We start from the raw sequence: 22,064 nt of genomic DNA on the forward strand, positions 1-22,064 counted from the left end.
CTACCTGGCAAGATGAAGCATGGGCTGAGGGAAGATTAGAAGAGGCAAGTGACCCTCTGGAGAGTAGGAAAGCCACCAAAAGAAACTGGAAGCAACCGTGGGGGAAGAAAATAAGCTCCCTTCCCTCGGCCCTTTTGCTATCTCCAGCACAGTAACTTCAGACGAAAGTAAATACTTGCAAAACACCGTCGCAGAAACTATTTGTAAAGCATCCCCTACGAACGCTTAGCGCCGCGTTCTTAACCGCGTGAATTCAGTGTAATTTAATTTGAGAAAGTAAATGATCTCATTCGCCCAAATACTTTGCGGTCAATGCCGGTATTGCTTTAGCCTTTCAAAGGAGCGTTCACAGCTACAATTTAACATTGAGTTTCCGGGCTAACGAAAGTGCGTCTAGGCTAGTAAAACAGACCAAAACAAATCCTTGAATTCAAGTCCTGTTGTGTAATGAGGAAGTTTAATTAAGGCCACACATTACAGCTGTAAACGTTCTCTTATATAATAAGGTCTAAATGAAACTGAACCTAATCAAAGTTACAATTCCTTCATTAGCAAATTACAAACAAGAGCGCACAGCTGACACACCGGCTATGATTATCACAACTAATTGCCTCGTTGTTACAAACCAGCCTGAAACTGTGTTCAGATGTCCGTCTGCAGTAGCAAATTAGGGCCGCATCAGGCTATTTCTGCGATCACAAGGGGCTCTTGTAGAGCGATCTGATTTACCCCGCCGACTGGCAGCACACGGCCCAATCAAAGCCCCCTCTACAAAGGCAGCTTTGAAGCCAGCACAGCCTAGAAACCCGCTCCATATGCAGGCCGGCAGACTGCACTTCATTAGGCCTGTTGTCACATTTTCCCTCTTCTTATTCTAATGATCCTATTTTAATACACATAGGAACCTCTCCTAATTGATGTCAAGTGAGTGACTTCCACATTCATCACCGGAGCACATCAAACGCGGCTTGGCGCACACGGGCCCCGCCATCAGAGCGCTTAAGACCCGAGGTGTGTCTCCAACTACGGAAAGCAAGGAAGAAGGAAAAAAAAGAAAAAAAAGAAAAAAAAATATTTCGGCATTACCTGTTTAATTGGGATTGCGCGGCCGCTTCCGATGCTATCTGTTCTGCTCTCCAGGACCTTCTTCTCTTTGTCTGGGTCACTCCCTTTCCGAGACTGCAGAGCAAAAAGAAAGTTTGTGCTCCATTAAATGTAGCCGTTCACACAGAGGATGCTTCCCCCCCCCCGCCTTTTTTTAGCAATTAAAAAAAAAAAAAAGTATTTTGACACATAAATACAGACTCAAAGGGCGTGGGTTTGAATCTCCAAAAGTACACAAGCGTCCCAAAATCTGAATACTGAAATACCGCCCGTAATTTTCAGCCATCCACTTGTTTGACATGGCGTTGGGGTTTAATGAGTTACGGTTTCACTGCCTGAAGACCCAGCAGATCGGAGGACGCGCTTCTGAAGTCTCCAGTGGTAGCTCCAAAGAGGAATGAAGCTTCCAGCTTGTCATGAAAAAAAATCTGATATATATACATGCATACATTTAACTTATATCCCTGTAGTTTTTAGAGTTGTTATCAACTACTTCGAAATGCTATTTTACGATGCTGGTTTTGATCATGTTGACTTTAACTTGTTATTTTTTTCTACTTTGGGATGGTTAGAAAGCTGGAATTGCAAGAAAAGGTAGCAACTGATGCTGAAAAAAAGTTATCTGAACACAAGGAAGAAAAATCAGCATGAGGAAATTTTAAGCCACGTTTAAAACCCGACTTGCCTGACCTTGCCTTTCTATAACGCTAGAACTGCCCTAGGAGTAAGCTCACAGTGCTCGCTTCATGACTTTAGGAAGTTATATAGTAATTTTAAGAAGTTATTCAGATTCCAGTCCATTATTGTGAAAGAACGCACGGGCATAATGATTGTGACAGATTTATTTTATTACAAAAAGACGACCTGAGAGTCATCCTCCTTAATAACTGAACTGACAAGTGACAACTTCACTCCATTACTTTTCAATAGGAACATTACTCACACAATATCGAAAATGAGAAAACATTTTCATGTGCTTTTCAAATCAGAGATGATATATGAAACGAATACATTTGCGATGTCCAGTACCACAATGGGAAGTTAATGAAAACCAGAGCGACACAAGATCCCGGTTTTCATTTTCCGCGGAAAGAGATGATTGAAAGACAGTGAAATTAGGAGAACGATCAGGATCGCGGCTACCTAATATCCATTTTCCGTATTATACGAAGGGGTGGAAGGAAGGAAAAAAATGCCCAAAGCAGTCGCCTTCGGGGGCGAGAGGAGGGAAGGGGAGGGAGAAAACCCACGGAGGAGGACTTCAAGTAACACCATTCTAAGCAACACATTTACTCAGCAGGGATCCCGTGCCGCTTTCCCCGCTCCGCCGGGAGCGGGCTCCTATCACTAGTTACTATGGTTCGGGGCAATGGAATGACGTGCCGGGGAATTAAACAAAGAATAAATGAAAGCAAGCAAAACAAGTGGGAGGGATGAAATCCAATGTTCAGGATAACTATTGTTCCGCGTCCTTCAAGACAGATTTCTGAATCTGAAAGTGCCACTTCCCAATAATACAAGGCAAAACAATGCTTCAATGGCGCAAAGCGCCCGTAAGCGACATTGTAAAGAAACTCAGTGAAGGTAGCCAAATCCTTGGGAGGGAAGTTGTCAACTTGAATGTTTCTTTTTTATTTGACTTTTTTAAAGAAAGGATCCTGCCTCTGAAAAGCAAGCTAAATATCTGTGCACTATTTTTCTTTTTTTTTTTTTTTAAATCATCACATCTTCCATTCTGTAAAAGTAACTGCATCTGGAAATATGTGCATCTGCACATAGAAGGGAAATATCTCTTTGCAAAATACTGTCAAATACCTAAAATATAGAATTGTAGGAATTTCTGTTAGGCCAATTCTATTCTAGCTGCTTGTAATCACAGAATACAGGAAATCTTGAAGGGAAAAATCTTAGCAGGCTCCACTATTTATAAAGACAAATTGTGCAGTGAAATAGAGATATATTCTGATTTTTTATGCTTTGGTACCTATGATACACACAATGCATCTCACATCCTACAGTGTAAAAAAAAAAGTAAGACTCTAAACCACACTGGATCAACATTTGCTAGGACTTTTTCTGACGTCACATCTACGCATTAAGTACTTCTATTTAAAAGTTCATTCAGGCGAACCAGAGAAAGTCCAAAAAAAAATTTAAACGCCTGCATGAATATCACTGGACTCATTTCCCCTTTGCATTGGAAGTCATACGCTGACTTACATCAACACAACACCTTACCCAAGTCAGGACTGTGAAATAAAATTATTCCAGTCCCTGAGGGATACAGCACCTGAGTTTGGGCACAACCAGAATCCTCTCTCAGCAGTCCAGAGAGCCCAAAAAGTAAGAAATCTGATTGTTAATAGTTGGTACCGAGACAGGGAGTTCATTTTAACTTTTAAAAGTCATGCTTGCAATTCTGCAAAGACGCAAGATAGGTAATATTGAATATGGGAAAGGAGATGCATCTTACTGTACCAGAAATTCATTCACCCCGTATGGGTTTTACCACATAGCAGTTCTTTGCTGAAGTGGACCTTGTAGGCATCTTAAATCCCCACCTGCGCTATACACTATTATTTAATTGTCCTTGTTAGTGCACTGCACAAAACAAAGGGCATTTACCCTTCTGCTACTATTTGATCTATTATTGCAACAATAACTTTACAGCAATTATTAATATTCCAAGTCGAAAAGATCAGATACTGCATTTAATGCACTGAAACATGAACATGCTGAAAATTCTCAACCCTATTCCCACTCAAAAGCTGTAACAGATTTAAGAAAAATCGTATCTTTTTTCTACTTAACCCAGTTTTCTTCCAACGCTAAAAGATCTTCATGTAGGAAAAAAACCATATTACTTATGCTAGATGACAAGGGTCAATTTGCAATTAAACAGAAATGTGTTTGATTCTATAAATGATAAAGGCATAAGCAAGTAATAGGCTAGGAAGGAAGCACTGCAAGAGACCCAGAGCTGCACAGTGAAGTGTTTTGATTATGTGCTCTGTTCTTAACTAGACAGAAAATACTGGTCATCTATTTATTAAGTTAAATAAATCCAGGTTACAACTTGGCTGATATGGCATGAAACCTGGGTTACAGCAGTGTCAGCGTTAAATACTTCAGGACGTGGATTACAGGGCAACTCATTACACAGCATTCAATATGCCCAATTCTTAAAGGCAGAACTGATGCTGGAAAGTCAAATTATTATTATTTTTCCATAGGACTTGTTTTCCTCCCAGTTTTTCCCCAGTTATTAGACATTAAAGACAACTATCAACATCCTCTCATATTAGCAAATTTGGTTCTTACTATGCTATTCTAGCAAACCAGAGCTTCAGTCTATTTGTTTACAGCAAACGCAGCGGACTCCGCGTCCCCCTCAAACCTCTTTCCGTGATTGCAGACGGTATATGTTCCTCTTTATTCACTTTCTCAAATTTACACCGACTCCAGTTTAAAACATCGCCGGTTTCTCCAAATGCCCACAACACCTAGACAGCCCTTACGGCATTTTACGCATCCCTCGGAGCAGAAATGGTGGGCGAACGCTCTTGAGGGATGCTGTAGGTCTCCGTTTCGAGAGGCACGACTCTACTGGCAGTTTCTGGGCGGACACTGACACCTAGTGGGGTTGGAACTCTTGAGCCTGAATATTCCCACCAACAGCAGGAAATCCGCACCACGGCTAGGAAATATCAAAACGGGATACGGTTTCACCTACCGCTCGTTTTTGCGCGTGTCGTTGTTTTGCGCCCAAACGTTTGCGCCTAAACCACAAACGCACGGGTTTCCTTCCTTCGTAGGAGGTTGAAGACCTACAGTTTTTAAATCAAAACGTCACTGTCGAGATGGGCACGTGAAATACGATCCCGGGGACTCTGCGCTGTCACTCAGCGCTCCAAAACGATGACAAAACTTTCTACTCGCTCAAGGCCGAGAGATCAGATTTTCTTTAGAGCAGAAGGAAACGGTGTCACTCTTTTTGTACGCGGTTCCCTGGATACGACCAAGGAGCGAGCTAGCTTTGGGAAGTGAACGTGACATCGCATTTGGAATAAAAAAATATAAACTTTTTACGGTGACAGGGGAGACGTGGACTTCTAAACCCAACTAACATGTAGCTACAATCGCCCAGGGACTTACATGCAAGCCCACAGGGATTCTGTCTTTGCTATAAAGCATGTTAAGTGTCACGAAACGGCTTACAAAACCGCAATTATGCATGCAATACAATCCCAAAGTTTTCAGTGAGACTGCTAAACTAAGGAAATCATCACTCAAGGCTTCGTTATCATCTCCCAAACTACTTACGCATAACAAAGACCTATCATATTGGACCAGTCAAGCTTTCTATTTAGTACTACTTTTTTTTTTTTTTGCCTCTCAATGAAGCAAAAACCAGGTGGTTTGGGAAGAAAAAAAAAAAGTCATTTTAATCTCCATCATCTCTCTTAACCCTGGAAAAGAAAAGTGAGTTGAGACTGTATCGTAATAGAAGTAGCTTGGGGGAGTTGTTTTGCAGTACCACATGGTATTCCCATGATAAACCCTGAGACCTCTCTCCAAACACAGGAGATAGGAGATCTCACAAGGGAGCCCTGAGTCAGCAGCATTATTCAGTGCAAGGGCAGGACTGGGGAGCAGAGGCCCAGCTTTCTCTTCAATTACTGCCAAAATCAGGGAATCTAGACAGGTCTGAGAATTAAAGTCGGACAAAGGCTCCAGAATTCAACTGCAGAGTCACTTGTTTCACTGCAGTCCCCAATAGGATAACTTCACTCGATTTAGTTTCTCTTTAAGTCCTCGAACAGAACCACCCCATGGTAATTCTAAGATGTTTTAGCTTTCGAGCCTACAGATCCATCTCAACGCTCCTGTCTGGATTAGACCAGCTCAACTCAACAGGGCTGAAGTTCAGGCGGTCACCACAGAGCGCTACGTAAAATACAGCAATAGTCTCTTCCTTGGCTCACTCACCGTGAAGAGGTTGGATCGGCGCTTGGACTGTTTACGGACAGGAGTTGGTGTGTTGGCAGTGGGAGGAACATCAATCCGTAGCTCCTTCTGGCTGGTGCTTGGAGTTGATGGGACAGAGGAGGAATAATCACTTAAACTCCCTCCTCCATTACTGGTCTGCAAGGATTAAAGTTAGTTTTAAACAGTGATACACTGCTTGCAAGAAATTACAATCCACAGCTGTATCTTATTTAGTCCTGATACGCAAGAACAGCAGCCTAGGCTCAGGAACACAGCAAGACTGCCCTACTGCCATTTTTCCACACATTTCTATTCCAAGCCTTTAAATATTTTCCCTGCCATTGTCTTCTGAAAACGTAGATAGTTCTGTTGATATGGCAGGCACATTTTCATTCTACACAATATAACCTTAACTGGATAGAAACAGTTTCATTTGTTTTACTCGTGTACGAGTAAGCAGAACATTGGGGAAAGTCTGTAAATTCTGGTTTTCGACTTCAAAATTGAGAAACCAAATTCTGGCTAAAAACTAAGAAAAAATACCTAGTGCCATAGATCTGCATAGCTGGACTTAATCCTAGTCTGGAGACATCTGTTTACCGAGAGCTAATCAAGAAAATGAAAATAATTCAACGCTGCAAAACGGCTACTACGGTGATAGATAGTTCCCGACACATTTGCTGAAGCCACTGGTACAGAGATACAAAAGTTTAAAGAAAGACATTCCAATTTATTCAAAATAGCCAAAAATGTGAAGTTACATCACAGTCTTGAAAGAAATAAAGCAGTCAGCCTATAAAACAATTAACGAACTGAGGTAACAAATTACTGATAGTGGGAAGGTGAGGAAACCGGACAGAATGGAAAGGACTAAAAGGTGATTAAGAACAAAGTCTTGATTCTTTCTCTTTTTTTTTTTTTAATTGCACATAACATAAATGAGTACTAAAACCAACATTAAAAAGTATGTGGAAGTGGTCTGGAGAGACAAAAGTACGTATTTTTTTCCTACCAGATACAAGTATACCCTTTGAGGATGTACTGTATATGTTGATGGGGGTCTGGGGCAGAACAAAAGAGAAAATTCTGCCCGCTGTTGACGAAAAGCTCTCCAGAAGAGCAGCAGTGGGCGAAGGATCTGGCCAACAACTCACACCTAACTTATGAGGTGGGGAAATAAAGGTCTGCGGTGAAAGAACATCTTTAAAGCAGCCAAGTTTCCTAAAAGAAGTGAGGAAAGAGGGTAAGAGGATATTTCCAGGATGCCTGAGGAGAAGGATTCTCCCATGACACAACCTGTTACTTGGTCTCATCTTAATTGCTGTAGGTAGGAATTCACCAGGGGAAGTTGCTCGAAAGGAAAAGCTGGCACTCCAGCATCTACTCTTCAGCATCGCTCCTACACTAGCGCCTGGTCTTCGATGCGCACAAAGCAGCCGCGCAGGGGAGGCACTCCTCCGGGGAGGCACCGGCAGCGGGACGGGACCGCTCACACCCCCCTTGGAGGTCAGCGTACGGACCAGGATCTCAAGTTGCAAGCAGTCAAGATGAAACAACTGAAGGAGAACCAAGGAGGAGTCAATCCTTTATATCATCCAGTCAAAGTCTCTTTTAATGATCTCAAGTCTTCTTCCGATTCTTTCGGCTTTTCCAAATGGCGTCCCCCCGCCCTTTTTTTTTTAAATTCAAGAAGCAAAGGATAAAAAGGAAGAGGCATGAGAGAAGCAGCTCGTGTTTGGGCTGAAGGGCCAATCAAACGCAGACAGAAATCCAGGAACGCCACTTCTGAAAGTCCCTGTTTCTCCGTAAATAACAACATGTTCCTCAGCTCACCTCTGTGTGACAAAATAGCACTGACAATACAGCGAATGAGCTTTTTGATGGAGAAAGTTCTCCTCTTCCCCTCTTGAAATATATATACATATTTATAGGACATGAAATTTCATCTTCCCTTCATTCTGACTGAGCTGGCGAAGCGTGGCTGTCAGGAAGTCAGAGTTAAGGGTACTGAAAGCAAGAGAGGGTCTTGAGAGAGTTTTTCTACGTTTTTGAGTGCCCAGAGGAAGTAGCAAGCAGAATTCGGAGACAGCCCTAGTGTATAAAACAAAGGAGATGAAAGAACAGGAGCTGAAATGATCATTTTTAGTGTCCTAACAGAGAATGGTGAGGACAACCTGGGAAGAAGCGACCTTAATTTACCCCGCGTTCGCTTTCCCTTTCTCTATGGCATCTTGCTGAGGCACCAAGGGACACACCAAACGTACAGGAGGGGACATGGCCTGCATGGAGACACACCGAGCCCGTGGAAGTCAGAGATTATCCCTCCAAAGAAACACAGGAAAGACTCTTGCGTGAAAAACAGTCATCAAAAAACATGTACCCAGGAATTCAAAGCGATCACCCAAAGTCTGCCGAAGTTCACACAGCCAAAGACTTGGAAAATGAGTACTCAAACCACTGGACATGTCGGAGATGAGGAGGGTGGTATGAAAGCCTTAAAATGTGGCTGACAAAAGAAGGTATAGGAGGAGAACATCTGGAAACTCAACAACTGTAAAACAGCATTAGGGAAGGAGACCAAAGACGCTGGTGCCAAGGAACGGCTCTCAGACTAGAGCGGTGAGGACCTGCTGTCCACTCTGCCATGACTGAACCCCGCTGGGGCAGAGAAAATCAGGGAGAAGGAAATCTAAGGAAGCAACCATTAATTGGAAAAGGCGCTGAACACATTTAAGATAAAAACTACGCTGCTGCAAGGCTCACCCGAGGAGAAGAAACAATGACAACAAGCGATGAAGATGGCGGAGAAAGATCACAACAGGATTACCCCTCACAACATTTAGAAGCCTCTTCTACAGCAAGGAGAGGAAGAAGGCAAGAAGGAAAGATTTGGATGTTGTACACTGATGACAGGATTTGAACCACAAGCTGTTGAAAATGAGAGGGTGCAGCTGTGTTCTGTTTCATAATATTGATCAACTTGATAACTATGCACCACCACCATTTTTTTTTAAACTAAAAAGAACAGATTTCTACCCTAAGTGCCTGTTTTCCAGACAGAGCACATAAAGAATGACCTAAAATTTTACCTTTTCAATCTTTCGTCATCTTATAGCATCATTTTATACTTTTTGGCATTTTATACTTTGGCCAGGGACACTGTCTCCTGGATTTTTAAGTGATTTATTTTCCGGGAGTGAGTAACCCCTAAAGGAACACACATACATGTTGGGCATTCTAGTCCCCAAAGACAAACGCTCCTGTGCAGACAGCTTCTATAAAAGAAGTCCTGCAGGCAATGTTTCTCTTCACACATACGAACCCCACTGGATTTCCAACTTTGTAAATAAAATTCTGAGGTGGTTTCAAAATAAGCCATGTCGAATCCACTGGCTGGAAAAAAATAATTTATGTGTTTCAATAAAAGACTTAAAAGTGGAAAACTTCAAGGTTTGCACAGAATAAAATACTGAACAAGCTCCAACTCCTACTAAGGGTGCCAATAATAAGCAAACATGTAAAACTATATGGCTGCTCTAAAACACCCCAGTAGAGAGAATGGGTTTGACAGGAAAGAGCTCGGACATGACTTCCAAGTTATAGCCCGCACAGACAGGAGCAATGGAAAATGCAACCAGACAAGCACTTGGAAATCATATTCTTGGTAACATCTGAACCTAACGCGCTGCTGAAGGAAACAAAAGGTGGCGAGTGGTCTCCGTCGGGTTCTTTGCTTGCACCAAATGGAAGGCTAGGGTCCTTGCCATATTAAGATTGTAGAGAGCAGTTTCCTACCATCGGTATGCAAGCATTTAATAACAAGTTCACTAGAGTGAAGTACAGGATTTAGGACACGTGGCAATAACTATAATTCACAGAACTTAATGTTTGTCCCAAGCCATTAAAATTGAGTCAGTGAATCTGAAGAACAACCTTCCTTACAGCAGATGTAACCCAACACGTATCTAATATAAACCCATTTGCTGCCTGTAGACAAACTGGTCAAATATGTGGCAGTCAACCCCATCAAATAGGCACTCTAATACCCACTGGGACATTACACAGCTTAACATTACCTTTTCAAACAAATCTTTCCAGCAAGCTGCTCTCAAGGCTTGGACGTACCTGAGACGCCAGCACAAAGGGCCATTTCTGAGTCGCTGCTCTAACCAGAGTCATGGCAATAGGGACAGAGGCGGACCAAATGGCTCTGGGTAGGGAAACTATTAGCCCCAGAAGAACCACTTACATGGATACATCCCTGTTCGGCTTTCTCGGGTGACAGATTTTCCTGTCCTCATTAAGACAGCATGCCCACTCTGAAACGTGCTCGGCTTCTGGACATACCCAGTACAACCTTGTCTTTCCTTCCTGCTAGGAAGATACGCAGCCTGAGGGCAGTCAGTGAGCTTTGGCACACCGTTAGAAAAAACCCTGGGAGACTTTCATCCTGGGGATATGCTATTTCTAGAACGCACCTTGTGTGAATGGCCAATACTCCATTTACAGAAACATATACCTTTAGTATCTATACAGGCTTCTAGCTTTGTTGCCACATAGAGTGATGCTGTAAAAAACTCAAGGGCAAGGCAGCAAGCATAAATTTAGCAGAATATTAGCACTAAACTGTTTCCAGACAAGAACAACTCAGATGAAGCGATCAACCTGGCCTAACTTGAGCAAACAGGTCCACTCAATGCAGTTCCCTCAAAGGCAGACACTCGCCAATGAAAGCCTGTAACGAGATTCCTGCCGGTACCTCATAAAAAAAACCCCAAAACTTCGTATACGATGTCCAGTTCTGTGCAGAAAAAGGACTGAATCAAGTCAAATCCCACACTTTCAAAGCTTTTACATATTTCAGGTTTCTTTAGTAAACAAACCGGTGAGTAATTTACCCGGTGGGACAGGAGCTCAGCAGTGACCTGCGTTAAGAAAAGGTTGGACTTAACCTCACGTTTGCAAGGGGCACGTTCCCAACTGGCCCATCATACAAAGGCGGCAAAATATTCACCTTATATCAATTATCTGGTATTGCCAAATGGTTCATCAAGTTTACAGAGTACAAATTTCAGGCCAAACCACTGAGTGAGAGCATAGGAAGAATAAAGCTGAAATTTTTCTTCTTGACAAGTAACCCGATACAAACAGAATCGATGGGGTTTTTTCTGCTCTCTAGATACACCAAGATGCCCTCCAGAAAAATCACCTCTAACCACTGCTTGAGGAGAAAATGAAGGCAGCAGGTCCTACTTCCGAAAGAGGCAAGAGATTGCCAGAACTTCAGGGAGGTTGGGAACTGTTGGAATAAAGCAAGCCTTGATCAAAAGAACAGCTTGCATACCCTACGACAGAATGCATTCGGTGTCTGCACCTTCTGTTCTTGGGGGAAGCAGGGAAAAGCGTATTTCTGTAGAAACACGGAAGCCTCGTGGAAAATTCTTTAGTCGGGACACATTTTTCTTTGCCCACTTGTGTACAGTTTCTCTTCTGAAAGTCACATTATCTCAGTCTTTCATCTGAAAACACTCTAGGTGGGAGTCCAATTTATTCAAGGGGTTTTGGTGATATACAGCCACATATCCGAAGACAGATCAAGGAGGAAACTGTTTAGACCTTGCCTTGGCAAAAGCCAGAAAGCTTTGAGCATGCTGCCGTGGAATACAAATTTGACAGCGGATTTCAAACCTAGGTGCAGATAAAAGATTCCTGAGATTTCAGTAAGTCACACAATCACTAAGGTTGGAAAAGACCTGTAAGATCATCAAGTCCAACGAAAAGTCTAGCCCTCCACAGTAAGACCAAATTGTCTTGTAATAATCGTATTATTTTCTCGTATTCGGCAGTTTAAGCTCATCCTTTGGGACATATTAGAACCTGTCCTTCTCAAAAGCTTTTTTACCTTTTCTCATTGTAACAGCAAGGTAGAGGAAAGAGCAGATCTGTCCTATCAGAGGGACCAAAGAGCACCAAAAGAATCCAAAGACGACTTCTGAAGACAAAGTAAGTTGGCACATCCAAAAAAATCTCATCTCAGTGAAATTACTAATAATGTTTAATTAACCAAATGTGACAATAGGCTTCAATACTACAGTGGCAGCAGCTGCGTTATGAACTGGAAAATCTAAAAGATGATCAAGTCTGAGTCTGAGGTTTAAGAGACCTTAGAAAGGAAAAGGTAACAAAGGGCGTAACAAAAACTAACACGGGAACGTAACTGCGGGCCGGTGAAGATAAAGGAAGGAGGAAAAAGTACACTGACGGATGCACTGAGTTTTAACATTTGAGTCCTGGAGAATGCACTTCCCTATACATGTACCTGTACCATGTGTGAAACGAGGCACATGAACGAAGGAGAATATATACACATGCACACACATACATAAAATGCTTATTTTAAATAAATGTTAGAGATTACTTAGAAAAAACCCTGTAAATACAAAAGGATTATGATGTATGCTGCGATTAAATCTTGGTTTCACTTCTCTTTTAGTTTTCCCTTTGCAATTGCAAGAAAAAGCAGAAGGAAAAGCTAGTTAAGCAATGGAGTCTCTTCTTTATTCAAGTACCCAAAACATTACAACAGAATATTTCATCCCAAATGTCCCCCACTATAAATAAGATCGTTGTACCCTACTATTTACTGCTTATCCATAATCAGGTCTCATATACAGTAAAATAATGGACCATTAAGCTGACTGCACTTTGCGTTTAATAGTTTAATTTACATATTTAGACAATCATGTTGTAGTAAAAACTTTATGGAGGCACAGTGCAAGCATAAATAATGCATCTGTAAAGATTTGCAGCAGGTAGTAGCGAGCAAGCTCGTGTGCTAGCCACACCTGAGCTGCCGTTTAGTAAAATGTACGTTAAGCTCCATACCTTTCTCAGGTAAAATGCAAATCTCCTAGGATAGCGACGCTGCCGACCAGTAAACACATTTCTTTGCACTGCAGTCCACATGGATAACGATTTTGCGGGTGACTTTACAGAGTAGCACTCCCGGCTCGCTCAGGTGATATTGTGAAATTCAGAGTAAACAGCTGAATTCCAGGAAAGGCAGCAAGTGTGAAAATACGTGCAGACTACAGATTTCAAGGAAGTACAGTCACTGGTAAAGAATCTCTTCATTTTTACCCTCAACACCGTAGTCCACCAGCAAGCTCACGCTGCTGGGGACTCCTAGTTGGAATCTCCACATCATCAATCTGTCTGAAGAGGGGCCCCAAGTCCTTCACGCGAACGGCAACTACAGGTGTCATGCCACAGGCTTTTCAGACGTTTTTACAACAGTGTAAACTTAAAACCAGGCACAGCTCCGGGTAGCTACTCCACAGGTTACCCAGTACAGGGCTACTTCACACAGATTTCTGATGCATCTTGAGCTCAGGTGGAATGACCTGAAGACCAAAGGTGGAACCCACCTGGGCAGCCTCGTGGTTCTTGGAACGAGACGATCTCCGCGTTCAGGGCCTGGGCAGAGAAAAGAGCCCTTTGGGACTGTTGGATACTGGCGCTATTTTTGTACGTTAGTATCTTAAAAATGCCTTCCTGATACGTCAGGTGTAAAGGACAAGCAGCTCCTTCAGTACAGGAAGGAGTTGAGGGAAAAGGAATGCTTATGTGGTTTTGTGATGTAAGGGGAACTCATGCTCTTTTGAAATAAGATTTAGTGTGGTCTACAACATATCATGCCTAGAAAGGCTGGCAAGGGGCGGGATGAGGGAAATGAAAGGTGGGATAGAGTCGGGGAGGATGCTAGCAACTGGTCTGTACTCCCCCGGTGTGCGTTTCTTATTGACGGCCAGTAAGAGACCTTCAGGACACTAAAAAACACTTCTTCCTCTCAAAACAACTCAGTCCACCTCCTGTTCAGAAAAAACAGGGTGAGCTGCTGACTGAAGTACTTCTCAATGCATCAGACAGATCAATTGTTTCCTGGGAGAACGTAAGCAATATTGCACCATCCTTCTTGTTGACAGAGTATACAATAGTTCTGTCCATCACGAATCATGAATGATATCCTTGGGTTTGAAAATAACATTCTTTGCACGCATTCTGTGCTGCCCTGAAAGCCAACGTACGTACGTGAAGTACTCGCACCAAGGGTTCTTGACTCTGGTTATCAAAGGTTTCCAAGTAAAACCCTCACCTTGACTGACATACACGCATTATAAACAAAAAGTCAGAGAAGGAAAACAGAAGCAGCACCTACTGCAAACACAAGTGGATTTTGTCGTTGGAATAGGAAGCATCTCATGCTGTGAAACAGGTCTCTGGAAATACATAAGTGCATGAGCGTAGGCATATCCGAGAGCATTTTCTGGAAGGGAACGTTACTTAGGTGTTCACCACCTAGGACTACTGGACACGAGTATGGATATGCATCCAAATACATAAGTCTTTCACCGTTTGAAAACTGAAACTACTGGGTGGAGAAGCCCTTGTTGGTATTAAGCCTTAGAATTTCCCCCAAGGTATGCTAAGGACTAGACTGGGTAAGGTGACACTTTTTTCTTTCTTTTTTTCTTTCTCTGAAGCCTAAGCTCTTGACTCCAGAGTCATCTGGAGAGTTTGCAGGAGTTAGATCACCAGAGTGATCCAACCAGAGAAGGAACAATATCTCACTTTATCTGAAGTGATCTGTGTAACCACTACTTCCGAAGGCCTTCACCCCTACGGAGAATGCAAGTGGCAGGGCACTGTAACGATAACAGTTTTGATTCATGGAAGAAATCTTCAGTGAAACACCATTACGACAAAAGAGATGTTCTAAAGGGCAAGACACGAGCCAGTCTTCCAGCCAAGATCAGAGATGGTAAATCTTCCCCCAGATCATCTTAAACTTGGAATTGCAGTTGCAAAGTTCTTTTAAGTCTAGGAGAAGGATTCAGCTTCCTTTCCTTAAACAAGGTCGTACTGCCTTTAAGCGTAGCACAAAGGCGATAAGACATGAAACAGATTTATGGCCTATACTTTTAGGCATGACATCAGTCTTAGAAGACAGACATCTTTGACTGGTGTTGCAATTGCCCTGTTAGATAATTATGCCAGCTGGTAAAGGCAGTAAAGAACATTATTTCATTTTTATTGAAACAGACTGTAGGGATCCTTATCATGAAAGCGACCTTGTCTTGATTTTCCCAAACAATCCTTATCACTAGCAAGAAGTTTGCCGTGTAGGTGAAGTATTTGTCCAGAATTTGGGATTTGCTGCGGGCTTCCAAACTAGACTTGGGTAGGAAACTGGTGAGAATCTAAATATTTGACGGTCTTCAACAAACAAGCTTCATTAACAAGAAGCGTGACTGCAACTGCTTTACGACAATGCAGAACATAGAGATGCAGCTGGCTACGATTGTGTTGTACAAATCATCATCTATCCTCCTTAGAAAGTCTTGAAAAACTATATAGTCATCAGCAGACTGGGTAATCTAAGTCATGCTTGGATCCAAGAGTGAGGTCAGTACTGGCAATGGTGCCATTTGTTCTCCGCATTTCCTCTTTCACCACTGAACAGGACGGGTCTCAGATAGCCCCTACAGACAGCATAATTCCTCTCGGTCTAAAAGTATGAACGTACACAACTGCCCGGAAGAAATTGTTTGGAAAAAAAGCATTTCACGTAGAGGGTTACTTCCAACCGCTTGGGGCAATGAACTGGGCAGGGAGAGTGGCTGAGGAAACTTAGTCAATGTCACATAGGGCAAGAAAGGGAAGAACCTCTTCCATATGAGGAACTTGTGCTTCACCAGAAGGTGCCAGGGTTCTTCAGAAGGGTCACGCACCTTAGCACCTGCTTTAGAAAGGGGGGTCTGAACTTCAGCGTTTTCTTTTGGCGTAATCAGCAGAAGTAGAGTCACAGTGAGGTCAGTATCTGGACTCAGCTCAAGGCAGAACATCCCACAGCAAAGAACTCTAAGACTGAACAGGCGTCTGCACCTTTGGAGTTAACCCAATGGTGGAAGTTTCCACTAGGGCACAGACGGAGACTAGTCACTGTGACCACAGAAGAACCAGAACCTTCATCCTGTGGTATAGATCTAAACACAGTGCTTTCAGAAGACAGTAATGTGTCAAAAGAAAGAAAAACAAACAAAAAACCACCAACAAAACCTTTTCCCCAAAGATAGAACACTTCTTCAATACACGGCTTTTTGCCAAAAAAGCAGACACTCTCAGTGTGGGAGAAAGGTCCCTAGAGAAAACCAAACCTCACGTGGGTGGCTCAGGACTGCAACATAACCTCAGAAGACATTATTGGCGTATTATTGAGTTTAGACTGAAAAAACACGTCAGGAGAGCTGGTGGACATCAGAGGTTTCAGATAGCTATAGTGGCAATCAGGAAACCAGGTCACGGTTCTGGCCACAGACCGTAAGGGTCAAAATGACGGCCCTATACATCCATCTGCTGAGAGTGAGAGAGCACAGCGGGAAGACAATCTGCCCGGCCGCAAAGGTCTTGGATCTGAATGATAGAGCTTATATACATCCTAACTGTGAACGTACACAGATATTATCGCTTGCCACTAGAAAACCAAGATAACAAAGAGATTGAGGAAGGGTATCTCAAGGGAAATACAGGAGAGTGTATTAACCTACGTCAGTAAAAATTGTGCAAGTTAGAAGATTTTGGTATTCACCATATGTTTTCAAAAATACCACCAAGGCCACCGGACTTCCCTGCCATATATTAAGATAGCATTTTGTTTTGTTTTTACACGTAGTTATCTACGAGTCAATTGCACCATATATCTCTATGTCATTAAAGGGGAATCATGTCAATTGAGCATAACAGAGACAGGCAATTACAACTGCGCACAGTGCTCACAAATGGAAAATTCTAGCACGCTAACCACTGGGATGCACCAGCTATTATCGCTCAGCACACAACTGAATGAGAACAGTAACCAAAAACATAGTGAGGTAATTTTAAAAGACAGTACAGCAAATCCTGCTATGGTAACAATTGGTCTACTCAGAACAGCAGGCTGCTGGGCATAAATCAGTGCGATCAAGGGTGGCTTTAAAGCCAAACTATTTTACTGCGGCTCTTGAAACAAAGTCAAGCCAATTAAAAAAAAAAATATTGCTTCAAACTACAGGTCACTGATACCTTTCCAAAAAAATGTCAACTACCTATCAAGCAGCAAAAAGAGCACTGGCATTAAATATATTAGATGAAAAGCAACCTATCAGTCCCTTTTTCAAGCAAGCATTCGTTATAGTCTGTACCTGGCTGATATGTACAGCAGAAACCTGGGCAGAACACACGGATGAGTGGCTTGGAGAGTTTGGCAGAGATTTGCAGGGTCCAATTGAGAGTTGCTGTTTCTTCCTTGTTGCGACAATCTTCTGAGCAACTAAAGAAAAACAAAACATACAGGCGGGTAAGGCACAGTACACGCTGGAACGTACGGTACGTCCAAAACACACAGAACGCACAATACACAAAACAAGGTCTTCCATTGCCAAAGCCTGCTCCAAAAATTGATTGCAATACATCCAATTAAGACGACAGATGCTGGTATTCCACAGTATGCTCCACGTGAGGTTCCAGCTCTGTTCTCCACACGGATGCACTCACCCCAGACCTCTCACTCCACCAGGCGAGCACCGGAGAACCAGTAACGTGCAAGCGGAATGGGAAAAGGCAGGTGTACCAGTTACAAAAACCAGCACCAGGAACGCTGTAACAAGTCCGCTATACGCTTATAATGCCACGCTAACAAAGCTTATGGCAGTACGCATTTCCCGTTCTTCTTCGGGATGTTCTCCTTGCAGATGGAAGGTAAGTACGAGCAACGCTTGACTAACAATCGAGTCCAAGCGCATCTCGGTGCTGTTTACTAACACGATCCTGGAAGGTGTCCTACATCACAGAATGACGGTACTTTAGGAACGCTATCACTCCTGGTCCATGCAGGTTTAGTTTACAAGGCGGTGCGTACTCTCTCCTCTGGAGGAATAAGGTGGACTTTACTTAATTACCGGCTACTGCATCAGGAGAATCAGTTTTGGAAACCACAAGTTTAAAGCGTTTGAAACAAACGATATTCGGAATAATAAAACTGATAAAGGGTCGCTGACATCGAACACCTGAATTAGTGATGCCACACGTCACATCCCATTCAAATTCGTTACGGAAAGAAGCTACATGATGATTTCTAGGTTTAGCTTTTATTACTTAGTAGTGCTAGCACAGCTGGAAAAACGCCAACTTTATTTTGCAATTTATTAAGAAATTTCCTTCAACGTAGAAAGAAAAACAGCATTTATCAAACGGATACAGGGATCAGAGTCATTAACGTCTCTATATACAGCTTAGCAGACTCATAATAAATAATGGAAACAGAGCTGATCTGAAATGCAGCAACTTCCATACCTCTCCTGTAATTTTTCCATTGAAAAAAGTCAAAGCGTTTCAGAAATTCGTTCTGCGATACACTGGAATTTCAGTTCATTCTGCTGTTCAGCTAAGGCCTTTGGAAAGAGCTCTTTTTAGGTCATAAATACTTCAAAATAAAATCCTTTACATTTGTTGCCTACCTTTTGGGTCACAAATTCAAAAGTAATCAAAATTTCAGCCTTCAGAAACAGAGACTAGCGTAGGGGCTAATCAAAAACGCTACTGACTCAATTTAGCTTCCTTGCACGCGGTAATCTTCATGAAGCGAAGCACTTCGTGCAAAGGAGCCCGTAGTCACTTGCACCGCCTCCACCAAAACCAGTCAGCGAGGCAGAACGGCAACAATTATTGGCATCTACTTAAAAAGTCCCCCAGAAACTTGTCGTAATTAAACTAACAGCATTCGAGCCGTCTTGTTATAAAAAGATATTTATGTAAATTCCAAGATTATTTTTCCTCAATAGGTTATAACACAGGCAGAGACATTGTTTAGCAGTGGAAGCATACAATTTCTTCTCAAATGAATGCAAATTTAATAACAAACTGGTCTGTGGCTTATGTTTTTCACGTAAATGAATGATGGCGTAACCATGATTTAGTGAGAATACATTGCATAAAAAATGGCTGGTATATAAGAAGAAGCAGCTTCATTAGTTACATCCCACCTCCAATAGGCCTCTTATCATCCTGAAAGGATGATATCAATTAATTTATCTTCGCCTGGCATATTGATCATAACCTTCATCAGCTAATCATGTTTAAATTACAGAGGAATATCGCAGCACTCTGTCATTTCAGACCCATTGGTTTATTGATCTGGAGCCTGGAAAGCCATATATTAAAATATTTTAAAACACATTAGTGAATGCAGAGCACAAACCGAAGGTCAGATTTTAACATATGCACATGGAATTGTCTTCATATGCAGTAAACACCCAAATTACGACCAAAACTGAATTACAACCACATATGAATGAAAACTACCTTCTCAGCAAAAGCTTCCACTCTCACATGGGAGAGGTAATTAGTCAAGGAAAATATTTACCTCTTCCCTTCGATCTGAATATAGGTGTGTTTGGAGCATCACATCAACGTACATAACGCAAGTCTTGCCAAATTATCGCTCTAGGAAGGCACAAGGAAAAAAAAACGCGGGACGGTCTGAACCCACCTACTCAAACGCATGACCTGAATGCTAGCCAAGTACTACAAAAGCAGACGCTAAAAAAAATAAGTAAATTTGAAAAAGCAAAAGAAAGCACAAATTGGTACTCTAGAAACGCGAAGATTAATCCACAAAGCAGCTGGAGGCTAAACCCTCCCCAGAGCAGCACAAAGGGTCATCTTGCCTGTGCACTGTCAAGATGGTGAAATTGCGGCGGAAGATCTCGCGTTACCTCCTTAAAACTGCGCTACAAATTCTAGAATAGACCATTCTTAGCCTCAAATTCCTTAGCTCTTCCCTCCGTTAGAAAAATGATGTGCCCCCTCATGGAAATCCCCTTCTGAGCTGCCAAACCTTCCCAATTCCCCCTCCATTTCGGCAACAAGTCTAACATCCCCCGCCAGAGCGCGATTCCTCCCGCCTCTCCCCTCTCTTCATTAGGCAACCCGCTCTCCTTTGAGACACCGGTTTTTGCTGCTTTCATTGCAGTCCTGGAGCCGTCACTCCGTAATTAGATTGCATTCAATATTCAAGTGCTCAGGGCTACTTGCCCTTGGATGCGATGGTGACAGGAGCTTCAGAAGTACCTAAAGGAGTACCCTGACCCTTCAAAGTTTGCAACATATGAAAGACGCGACTGATCATCTGTGGGGCAATCGCCGGACTGTCAAAAGACCTACTGTGCTCTTTCGAAAGCTACCTTGAGAGAAGAGATGAAACCTAAATCTTGTCCATCAGAAGTCAATAAAAGGGGTTCAGCACGTATCTCCTCAGCAGTGCTGCTGCAAATTCACATTTTCTACATCTTCTATGCCGGAGAAGAAAGCCCTGAAATACAGGAAACTTAAAATGGCTGGCACTGAAAACCCCACAGATCTGCTAACTCCTGCTGCTGACATCTTCAGACACAGTAGTTAGGGAGGAAAAAAAACCCCGCAGTTAAATGGTTGTGCGGCGAGAGAGAAATACACCATAATTATAAGAACTAACGCCAGATCCAGAGAACAGCCATGCTACGTCGCTTGTTCAGCCCAAACCCCGCTTCTGTTATTACATCTTTATTAAGACTCAAAGTGACCACTCGTTAGCTGCTTAGCGGTGGTAGGAAAGAATCCTTAAACCAACGCATTTCGTTTCTACAACTATATACAAGTTCACACCGGATTTACGAGCAACTTTGTCACAGTATATCAAAATATACCCAAAACCATGATTTCTTTTTTTTTTTCCAAAAGGCAGTACCACCACCACCACCACGACAGCTCAGGCAGCGGAACGGCTGGGTGGGACCTCTACTGAAAAACATCCCGCGAGAAATATTGCTCTTCAGGAACACCCGACGTAAGCTGTGACCGGACGTAAACATCTTTTTGCTGTTAATGAAAGCCAACGAGTATACTTCATTAACCAATTTAAGGCCACTCAGAGTCAAAACCTTCAGATGAATATGGAAGTGCCTGTAATTGAAATGTCACTCCAGAGGAAGCTATACAATTAAACCAAACCTTGTTCTATAAAGCGACTAGAGAATGCAAGAGAGCAGAAATATTTTTGCCCCAGAGCTTTCAGGTTCCATCTCATCCCAAAGATGATTCAGTGCTTCTGAATTTAATGTAAATATACTTGCCAAGATATGTTGCTAAAACAGATGAATACTGACTTAATCTATGTGGCAGATATCAAAAATAATCAAGATAGTGACAAGCGTTTCAACTATTTTTAAAAAATCAATCGCATTCTCTCTATTTTTATATACTCAATTAAGCTATCAATTTCAGAGAGGTTTTTATTGTAAGCCATCTGTTTGTGGTATGAAAAGCTAAACAAAATTTATTCGCTAAGTCAAGAACTCTTCTACAAATAAACAGGGCTATCCCAAGGATATTTAGAGTTGTAAACCGGGAGAAGTGTTGTTTAGCACATGTTTGGTCTTTGGGGAAGACTGATGCTTATTTCTTATACATATAAACTTAATTTCACAAGCCAGAATGACTAAGAGTTATATTTTGCTTTAAGGCCTTGTTAATTAAGGGCATGTGAAATTCCTGGTCTGCAAGATGAATAAAACATCCGAGTTTGGAGAGAAAGCTCTTGACTTGAATGCCTCTTCTTCCATGCCTGACCTAGCTCACCAAAACAAAATTAACCTTCCCACCCCTGCCACTTTCATCTCAAACGCTACTTTTTGTTAGTCAAACCGCTCCTTCGTAAGCGGCTCCCGCTGACGTCTCGCCGGATCGTTTATTGGAAGGACGGTACCACCACGCCGGACAGCTCGGCGGTCTAGCAGCCTCCCAGCTGTAAAGCAAGGTTTCAGCGCTCCAGCTCAGCAGATCTGCATTGCAAACCACCACCGTTTCCATTTGCACGTGGAAAAAAAAGTTACCCGTAC

At 42.5% G+C, this 22,064-nt stretch overlaps 1 protein-coding gene across 2 annotated transcripts in view; it reads right to left on the minus strand.

Moving 5' to 3' along the window:
* Positions 1-22,064, minus strand: part of AGAP1 (ArfGAP with GTPase domain, ankyrin repeat and PH domain 1) — a 391,933-nt gene that overhangs the window by 185,831 nt on the left and 184,038 nt on the right. For both annotated transcript variants that reach the window (XM_059820051.1, XM_059820050.1), the window contains exons 7-9: positions 17,334-17,461; positions 6,094-6,249; positions 1,087-1,179 (exon numbers count right to left, since the gene is read on the minus strand). In XM_059820051.1, the coding sequence (XP_059676034.1) occupies positions 1,087-1,179; positions 6,094-6,249; positions 17,334-17,461 (377 nt within the window). The remainder of the gene's footprint in view (positions 1-1,086; positions 1,180-6,093; positions 6,250-17,333; positions 17,462-22,064) is intronic.

Source organism: Gavia stellata, chromosome 8, assembly GCF_030936135.1.
Source record: "Gavia stellata isolate bGavSte3 chromosome 8, bGavSte3.hap2, whole genome shotgun sequence".
Lineage (NCBI taxonomy): Eukaryota > Metazoa > Chordata > Aves > Gaviiformes > Gaviidae > Gavia > Gavia stellata.